The sequence below is a fragment of the Corvus hawaiiensis genome, chromosome Z, assembly GCF_020740725.1.
Source record: "Corvus hawaiiensis isolate bCorHaw1 chromosome Z, bCorHaw1.pri.cur, whole genome shotgun sequence".
NCBI lineage: Eukaryota > Metazoa > Chordata > Aves > Passeriformes > Corvidae > Corvus > Corvus hawaiiensis.
The window spans coordinates 34,619,619-34,630,057 of NC_063255.1; the positions used below are offsets into that span (position 1 = coordinate 34,619,619).

General features: G+C 37.4%; 1 protein-coding gene across 1 annotated transcript in view; it reads left to right on the top strand.

Annotated features, from left to right (window-relative positions):
• The window catches only part of SPTLC1 (serine palmitoyltransferase long chain base subunit 1), a 34,158-nt gene extending 26,692 nt beyond the window's left edge, over positions 1-7,466 (top strand). Inside the window, exons 12-15 of the mRNA XM_048291667.1 lie at positions 445-499; positions 2,130-2,247; positions 3,093-3,166; positions 3,663-7,466. Of these exons, the coding sequence (XP_048147624.1) occupies positions 445-499; positions 2,130-2,247; positions 3,093-3,166; positions 3,663-3,756 (341 nt within the window). The 3' untranslated portion in view covers positions 3,757-7,466. The remainder of the gene's footprint in view (positions 1-444; positions 500-2,129; positions 2,248-3,092; positions 3,167-3,662) is intronic.
• The last annotated feature ends 2,973 nt before the right edge of the window (positions 7,467-10,439 follow it).

A 10,439-nucleotide genomic window follows, 5' to 3' on the forward strand; every position in this document is an offset into this window, starting at 1 on the left:
AGTCAGTTTCCTCTTAAGGAATCTGCAGTGAATTGGGGATAGGATCAATGAGCAGCACCTGCATGGCAATAGATATTTATGGATATTTATAAATTGGACCTGCCATTTCAGTGCCATTACAAAGTGTTTATGTCATCATTTCCATATGGTCATGAACAGCAGCAGCTCCATATGCAGCTGGAGTAATGAGATAAAGGGAAATAGTGCATTTGTCAGGACTTAAAAGCTTGTCATTTCCTGGCAGAAGTGGGAATCGGGAACATTAAGAAGAGTAGTAAAGAGACTTAGTGGTTTAAGAGATACACATACCTTTGATTCCAGATGCTATATTTGAAATCTTAGAGAAATAGAAAGTAGAAACAGGAAATCTAAGCCTTTTCTTTTTCTGTTTTGTTTTGGATTTTTTTGTAATGTTTTGTTTTCTTGTTGTTTTTTTGTATGTAGACATTTTTCAGACTCTCCGGGCTAAATGCGAACGAATTCACAAAGCTTTACAGGGGTAAGTGTGGCATTTGGGGCTTTTTAGGCTTTTATTTGGCTATGCCTTTATAATGCCAACTTTAAAGAACTTTTCTTGCCCAAATCTGTTTCTGGTTTTACAGATGCTTAGCGTGGGATATGTACTCTCAATTATGTATGTATTAAAGGAGGAATAGTATTCTTTCCCAACTGTCTGTTATGCTACTAAAAAGAGTCCAAGTTTTTTAAATCCCTCACAGGTTTTTAAGTGAGGTTATACCTTAAGGCTAGTGAGGAAGTCAGCAATCTCTTACACATTAAAATCTTCAGGAGAGTGTGGTAGCTCTCAGCAACACAAAGTGTTGATAAAGCATTTTGAAAATTATGTAAATAAAAGCATTTGGAATGAAGTTTAGCAGATACTCTTTCAGACAACCCAGTGGACCTTTCAGTCACCTTGAATACAATATTGTTCTTACATATTTGACTTGAACATTAAAATAGTAAAAAATTACCCGTTGTTCCGGAGACACATAGAAAATTGCTAGAATTTATCTGAAAAATAAGGTTTAAAATTTCCTAACACAATGCTGTTTTAAAACACGACTATACTGACTAACTGCTTTTTTTTTCCTGTCAGGTATTGATACTAGAAAGATGCAGAAATTGCTGTGATATTCAACAATCATTTAATGTGCAATAATTGTGCAATTGTATTTTACAATTCTTCTTCCTGAATAATTTTCTGTTGCATATCCCAGAAATTAATAACCTTTAAAAACACTCATACAAAATCTCTAATGCATGATTAATTATACTAATTTCTTTGAAATCATACTACCATGAAATTATCCCAGTCTTCTTAAAAGGTGTGTTAAGCAAGCTTATCAAAGTCCAGAAATCAAAATTACACCTCATAATTGATATGCATTTATGTGACCTGTTAATTTTGGGGACCAGAGGTCTTGCTTGGATATTGGATACAGATTTTTGGATGGTAATAACTCAGTCCTGATTGTGTGTGATGTGTCAGGACAATGACAATCAAATGGCAGTCATTCAGTCAAATTCTAGAAACCCAAATAACACCTGTTTCTATGTACAGTTCAGGGAACAATTCTAGTCATATAACTAATTTTAGAGGAGCTTCTGACTAAGTGACAGATGATGCTGTAAAGATTTTCTACAGGAAATAATTTAAAATCATAAATCTTTCCAAATCTTTCAAAACCTCCAAGCAAAACCTTTGCTCCTTCTTATCCCTTAAATGATAAAAAAGTTTATTATTGTTCTTAGTGTAGACTCGAAAGACTTGACCTAGCTCGCTGGGTTTTTATCAGCAACTTACAGGCCTAACACAGACATTGCTCTTATATCTTCATAAGGATTCTTTAAGAATTTTTGAATGATTAATTCTTTTTGCAAAAGGATGAGTAACTCTTGTTATACAAATGTACTGAAACTCCTTAATAAAACCATTTGCTTGACAAGTTTTGTTATCTTTGTGTAATGCAAGCTGAAATGCACATATGTTTTGTCTGCATTAGTATCAGTAAAGTGAAATATCCATCTTTTCTCACTCACCACCTAGAAAGGGGAAACACTTGTTATCTAGAATTTCAACACATCTTCAAGTAGGATGTACATCAAAGCCTTTTTATTTGTTTTAGGATTTCTGGTTTAAAAGTAGTGGGAGAATCTTTTTCTCCAGCATTGCACTTGCAGTTGGAGGAGAGCTGTGGATCTCGAGAGAATGATGTGAAGTTACTCAAAAGAGTTGTGGATTATGTAAGTGTCCCCATAGTAATTAAAATATATCATTGACTTTGAATGTTAATAATGAAGGAAGGGTAGGGAGGCTTGTTGGGTAACTTGTTGAATTATCTTGCAGGAATGCTGCAAGAAACTCAGTTTCTTTACTGATAATACTGCTCTATTAAAGATCATCTTCTCACCATTTCTTGCTGCCGATAGTTAGGTCTGTAGCTCTGGATTAAAAAGTATATATTAGACTTTTTACTTCAGGAAATAATTATTTCCTGTTCTCTATTTCAGTGCTCAAATCTGCATATAAAACTGTTGCTTAGACAACTTTTATAATGTTAACAAGAACTGTGTTCTGGAGGTGCACTTTAACCATTTAAGGTCAACCTTTGCTTCTTTGAGTTTGTGAACTTGTGTTTTTTATGTGTGAACAATCTCATATTCTATATGTAGTATTTTTCCCTTCTTCAATACATATTGGTTCTCTTTGTCCCACATGGGGAGGTGGGGGTTAATGGAAAGGTTTATATATCAGGTGGCAGATAAACAAGACTACACAACAAAGAAATTCTGAAGTTAATTTCCTTGTAAATATGCTTAAATATGATTTAATTGCCTGATAAATACGGTATGTTTGCCTGATTACATGGAGATGAAAACTAAAGACACTGCACCATAAACTGTTTTATGTGTTAAAGCTGTATTGAAATTAGAAATGATTTTGCACAACCTTCCCAACCTCCATTTGGGAAAGAACTTGCATTTATCTTGACACTAGATTAATAAAAGCTAGTTATATGTATTTGGTGATCAAATAGATAAGCCATCAGAAATTCCCAGGATGACTGCTGTATTCCCTTTATTTGTAGTGCATGAATAGTGGTATTGCGTTAACACAGGCTCGCTATCTGGAGAAAGAAGAAAAATGTCTTCCTCCACCCAGGTTAGCAGAAAGTTACTGTGTTACTTGATTTTTATTGTGTATGGCTCTCCATCTCTTTTCGTACAAAGATGGAGTTTTGTTCAGTGGACTGGATTAAATAGTTGGTTCTTAAAAAAATGGAAGAGGCCCCATTTTTGATGCATATATTCAGTGACTGTTACAGGTTGCTAGTACCATTAAATAAATGTATCAAAACTACCTGTATCTTGGGGATCAGCATGTAGCCTGTTAGCAGGCACATTTCCATGAGCTGCACCTCTGTAGGTAAAAAATATAACAGATTTCGGCAATGTGTATGGCGGGGTAGCAGAGCGGGGGCAAAAAAGTAGTTTGACCATGTCTGTTTAGTCGTATGTCTTGTTTCTGGTTGAATTTGAATTTGTAATAATTTCCCTACAGATAGTGATCTTAATGTGTTGAAATTAGTACGAAACAATTCTAAAGCTGAAGTCTAGGACTAAAGTTTACTGTGTATGTTCTGGTTTTCTTTTTCTAGTATTCGAGTAGTGATAACAGTGGAACAAACAGAACAAGAACTGGACAAAGCTGCGTTACTTCTTAAGGAAGCTGCACAGTCTGTATTGAATTAGACGGCTGTTTTTGGATTCCTCTTTCCCCACATTATCAGGATAAGTGTTTTACACTGTACAGTGACTTCCAGATTCTTCCACTGATGGCATTGAAATCTGACTAGCAAAATTGTTCTAGAGTGGTACAAATGCAGTGAGGGGAAGAATGCTGAATTTTGGAGTTGCTGAATAACACAGTGTTGTTCCAGTTCAAACTCTACCATTTATTAGCATTACTTAAAATGGGATATCACTGTTGCATTCATGACTCTTTCATATGTTTAATATAAAAAGTTTTAAATTTATTTCCTCAAACCCTTAAACATTCTCAAAAATGTGTATGAATATTCAGTTTCACCCCAAACCATGTAAAATGTATTGTTTTCTCTGCATTTTCTCAGAATGTGGAAACTTCAAATAAGTTTCAAGGAATTATTCCTCCCCACCTTCCAGATGAAAATACACTGTTCCTAATACTTCTTCCAAAAGGAAGAAAATAACACATTAAGATATAATTTTGTGCTATATTATGTCATTTATTATTGAATTATAGGAGGGAAGAACTTCAGCTCTTTTTGTTTATATATCTTTCTCTAACCATTTTTGGCAGCCAGGTTTTAAGAAAGCCTGGCCAGAGAATTCTATTGTCTAACCAGTAAATTCATATCAAATACTATTTGCTTCCAGCATTCCATGTGTAATTATATGCATGTTTGATATTATGGGTGAGGTTTTTCATATTATTAACTTTAAAATATCTAAATTCAAACCTCTGAATTGTGAAACTTGTGTAATTCCAATGCAGTATGTTCAGATAGGGGAGCTTTGTACCAGTCTTGAAGAGGAGTAATAGGCAACATGGAAAATGAACCAAGGTTTTGAAACAGCAACTAAATACTAGCTTAGTCAAACTGCTTTTAAACACAAAAATGATGTGTGCTTAGTTTTATCTTAAACATCTATACCTTAGAAGGGAAGACTCACAGATAGCTACTAAAAGTTTAGATGGTACAAATACTACTGAAACACAACTCAATCTTTGCACATAAAATTCCCAAGTAAATTGATAGTAGTATCTGGAGGTTGTGCTGTCAGGATTTTAAGTAAGCACAGATGGACATTGCACATATGGACACTTTACTTCAATCAGGAAACTGGTAAGGAAGTATGTACCTTTTTATAAAACAAAATATACAGCTTTTTATTTCAAGATTTTGCTTTAAGAATGCCTGTCTAAAAATTTTGTATTCTACCTAATATGTGTTGAGTTGTTTTGTACTTATGTGCCTTTTTGGTTGCTACTACAAGGATTACAGGACTATTTTTGAGAAACATCATTGTTAAATACAAAGTTAATTATGTTTGATTTAGATTTTTACTTATGCAATTGGATTTTGTAGCAATGCAACATATGGTTGACCATATATTGCTGAATATTCTACATTACGTGAGCATAGTCTATGTTGCCTCCAGTTCATAGAGACTGTTTTTATGCTGGCTTTCAAAACTTTTCAGCTGTGTACATTCAGATAGAATATCTAAAGTTGTGTTGGGGCACTTCTGTGATTGTTCCTTGACGTTTGAAATAGTCAAATCAGTATCTGTGCAATGTAGAAAAGCCTTCATCCCAATGTGAAAGAGTATTCCTATTTCACTGACATTTATGTTTTCTCTGTTAACTGTGAGTAAAAGCCAGTGAGAAGCCAACAATTTAAAAGAAAAAAAAATGTGCAGAATGAACTGACTCCCATTTTACAGACTGGAACTGAAGTGCCGAACAGTCATCTTGAAGACCCTCAGAGACTGTGAGAAATGGAAATTGTTATCGCTCTACTTTGAGCTTTTGAGCCATTTTTGGTTTGATAATTGAAACCTGCATATTCGAGTAAAGTCAAGCCTTTGATGTATAAACTTGGAACAAATGAGGTACTTTGATTCAAGTGCAGCAAATAAATAGTTTTGGAGTTAAGATAAAGCAAAGGGAAGGTAAGCAAATAACAATTGCCATTGAAATCCTAGGTTGCAAAATCTATATTTAATTCTCGCATTTTATTTTAGGTTGTCTGCAAATGGGGTGGAATTTTTGTTGTGCTTAGAGAATTAACAATAATTTTTAGATAAATGGATTTGTGTTGTTATTTTTGTTCTTGTTTTGTTGGGTATTTTTGCTTTTAAATGCAGTGATAACAACTAAAGTAGCACGAAGCAGAGTGAAATTTCTAGCAATTTCAAAGCTGTGACTAATTGGTTCTGATGAAATAAAAGTTCAGAAATGTTGCTAAGAGATGCCATAATCTGATTCATTTGACAAACACATACCCACCATTAAAACATTGGTAAAACTGCCTTTGTCCTTTTTTACTGTTTGCCAGTGTATAGGAAAGAAGCATTTGGATCACAGTAAAGTGAATACCTTGGTTGATAGCAGTTGAAGTGCTGTTGTAGTGTGTGTTTTACTGACAGGTTATATGTATGGTCTCTGTGAGAAATTAAGACACTTACGAGATGTAACTGGTGGAGAGGGATATTCCTGGTCAGTTTAAGCATGTCTGGCTCCTCTTCATTTTGAGTTTTTTGATAAATGTCTCTGACATGGCAAGCAGATGAAGAAATGGGTGGCTCTGGGGAAAAATGTTGATTGGGGTTAGGGAGACAGCACGTGATTCTGATTAAACGTCTGACATTTGAAAAATCAGAAGCCTGTTAAGGTGCTTAACTGCCCAGTGCTCTTGGCTGATAGATATATGAACAAATCTGTGTTAGTTACTTTGTAGTTATGTTTGGATGAAGTGGGATTTTTCCATCCATTTCTTCAGATGTGAGCATAAGACTGGAGTTGAGTGGAAAGGTATTGAGTGGGATACTGTGAGATGAATCAAACACAAAGACCTTATCCCAAACTTCAAAGTATCTTTTGAAAATAAATTTTATTTCAATCAATTTATGTATTTTGCTTTGCCAGATATTTGGAACAGAGTTTCAGCTAAGTGGATAATAGATCCAGTATTTTAATTAGTGATCAAAAATAAATGTTGTTAATTTTTTTTTAATTGAAGATTAATACCTGGTAGTTGAGAAGGAAGGCATTTTAACTGTAAAAAGCTGGCCATTTATTGAAATTGTCTTGATGGAAGCAATTTTTTGCAATATGTGGGATAGACTGGAAAGCATTTATACTTTGAAGATATTTTAGCTTGAAGAAACATGTCTATGTGATATATATATATACTTATTTTAAACAAAGAGATTTATTTTCCTTGAATATTTAAAAATAAATGATTGCTATTTGTGTCGTTTTGTGGTTTTTACAGGAAAAACTACAGATGCCTTTTCTGTTTATTATAGTAATCATTATTTTTGGATAGGAGGTGAAATGCATAAGGAGGGTATTAAGAAAGAAAGAGATGTATGGCTGAGTAACTTTGATTTTTTTTTTTCCACTTTTGAAATATGAACCCAGTCAATGCACAGAATGGTGTACTGTCTCCTTTCTGTCACTCCATCTGGACTTTATTATTTTAAACAGGGTTGTGGAGTGTTGGCATTCACTGATCTATGAAGTTGCTACCGCAAAAGTGTCTTGCATCTTAAGATGACTAGAGAAGTACACATGTAAATGTACAGAGCTGTAAATGCTGCTTAAATAGAGGAAATATTTACAACTAACACAAAGCATTTGTACATTAAACTGTTTCAGTGTCCTAATAAAAGGAAGTGTCTGGATAACCTTTCTTTTTGTGTTGTTACGTTCTTTGGCAGTTTTCATGGTAGTAAGGTATTAGACTTACTCTGTCTTGCTGTTGATAGATTTTCCAGGTTTTAGTTTCCTGTCCATTGTGTACTAGGTAATTGCAAAACATGCGTAGTAGAAGTCACAGAAACTACTAAATCAGCTGAAGAGTACCTATCAGGGAAGAACAGTTTCTACATGTCCAATTTCTAATACTTAGGTAGCACACACTTGCTGAAAACCACTGTTGGAAGCTAGACAGTGGGCCAGATACAGTTTTGTTGTGCCTCAGAATAGAATTTCTGGTGTATCAACAAGCTCGAGTCCAGATGACATATACCCCAGCTTTGAGACACCTTTACAGAATAAAATACTGCAATTCTGCCTACCATGTTTTATGGATAAGATTTCTCTATCTTCCCTTGCTATTAGAGGTGTTACCACTTAGCTCTGCATGCTGTTTGTATAACCAAGTTGCATTTTCCAACAAAGGATTGAGAACTGGCAAAAACCAGTAAGTATTGAAGTTGAAGGAACACCTGAAGTAGAATTGGAAATGTGTAATCCAGTGTTTAACTTACATTTTGTGTAGGCCAAAATTAAGCGTTTGTCTCACTCTAATCAGCATTTGTCAGACTGTGTTCCTGTTCTGGTCTCCACAATTTAAGGAAGACAAGGACAGATTGGAGAAGGTCCAAAGGAGGACTATGAAGATGGCCAAAGGGCTGGAGAACCTGCCCTATGAAGGAAGACAGACTGAGGACAATTTTTCACTGTGTAGTTCTTACACAGTGTCTACAAAGATGGCAGAAGCTCTCTTCAGAATAAGCCACATGGAAAATAGAAGAGGCAATAGAATCATAAAATGGGTTGGGTTGAAAGGGACCCTGAAGATCATTTAGTACCAACTGCCATGAGCAGGGGTACCTTCCTCTAAACCAGGTTGCTCCAACCCCCATCTAGCCTGGCCTTGAACAGTGCCATGGATGGGTCATCCACAGCTTACATGGGCAGTATAATAGAATCATTAAGGTTGGAAAAGGACCTGAGATCATCAAGTACATCTAATAGGCGCCAGTTATTACAGCTGGTGATGGGTCAGTAGCTCTGACCAAGGAAGAGGTGACCGGTCCAGAGAGATGGTCCCAAAAGGAATCACCTTCCCGAGGCCCGATGTCTTCCCTCAGCTGCTGGCAGGAGGGCCCTTGCAGAGACTGTCAGCTCTTTAGTGATTATCAGCTCGTGATTTCAGCTCAGCTCTGCAGGGCAGCCTCCAGGCCAGACCAGGGAGAGACAAGAGACTCGTGTGGCTGGTTCTGCACGAAGGTAGCTTTATTGTTGGTCCCCTCCGGCAAAGGGGAAAGCCAGGGATGAGAACTCTCCCCCCCACAGGGGCAGAGGGCTTGCTTTTATAGGGATACAGGGGATGGGTGAGGACCAATGGGTTACAGAGGATCTGGGATGGGTAAAGACCAATGGGCTACGAAGGACCTGCATAGGGTCTCCTAAAGGATTGTGGGTCTGTCTTTTCTCGCCGTGACCACAGAAGTGGTTGCCTTTCCAGGGAGTCCTGTTGGGCAATTGCGAAATCTCTTACCTCAGCAGAGATCCCTCCAGGGCAGGGGCTGGGCATACCCCACAACTAAACACCACCATGTCAACACCACCATGGTATTAAGAGCCACGTCCAGTCATTTCTTGAACACCTCCAGGAATGGTGACTCCACCACGGCCCTGAGCTAATGCTGTGCTGCGTGCTAGTCCGAAGAGAGCCTGGAGCTCTAGCCATGGACCCGTCTGCACTATGGCAGGCACACATAAAAAGAACAGGCAGACAAGGTATGCTCCTCACCTAAGAGAGCTTCCCCTTGAGCTGATGTGAGTGCACGCAGTGGCAGAGGCAAAGAAGTAAAGAGTTCCACACAGAGGTTATTCTGGAGAAATGACAGGGACGAAGAGCCAAGGACCTGACAAGGGTCCAGGGATTTTATAGTGGGGATAGGAAAAGCAGGGAAAGGGATCACATCCAATGGGATAGGGACAAGTAGGTGAGGTCGACAGTAAGGGAACCAATGGGAACAACACATAGGAGGGACTTGGGGAAGGATCCAATAGGGCATTGAGGAACGAAGAACTTTCTAGAACATATGCATATTAAACAAGGAAAATGGATATACATAACTTCATACATAAAAGCGGGATTGGAAACCATTAACCTATCAGGGGAAAACATACAAATATCAGAACAAAGGAATCATGGGTTCTTGCCGTAACTGAAAGTGATATACTAAACTTAGGGTGCTGACCACCACAGCTGGTTGTCCAAATTCTCATCAGGAGACAGAGTGGCTGAAGCCACTTGCACCACCACATCGCCCCCTTTGTTTTTGAAAGGGACTGTGTGGTGGCAGCAACAAGAAAATTTTAAAAGCAACTTAAAAATTATGAGAAAGAAAATGAATATAAACCAAATAATGGATTTAACAATAGAAGCTACCCATCCCAATAACCCAAAGTTCTTCAGCAGAGTATTGGCCTAGTCTTCTGACTCCTGTCAGATCTTGTGTAGCTCTTCTTTGATTTCCTGGATGGCAGCCTGGTTAGACTGTCTGTTTGGTGGCAAGTCCCGGCAGCACAACCCCGCGTGGTCTTGACACCCATGACTGTGTGCCAACAGGCGGAGGTCAGTGGAGGTTTTGGCTGATAATGTGGTTTGTCTGGTTATCTCCTCGTTTTCGAGGAAGTCGGTTAACACTTTGGATGTTGAAAGGACATGCCTTCTAAGCCAACACCCAGCATTTTTGATGCTCCCAAAAGCTTTCACTGCTACCACCCAAGGCAGTGAGAGGGAGTTGGTTGATTGTTCTTTTTGTAGCCAATTAATAATCTCAAAGTTACAATTTGGATCAGATTGTTGGGTGGTTATTTTTGTTTCATTTTGCCAGTCAAAAATTTGGAGTTTGTTGGGTGCCAG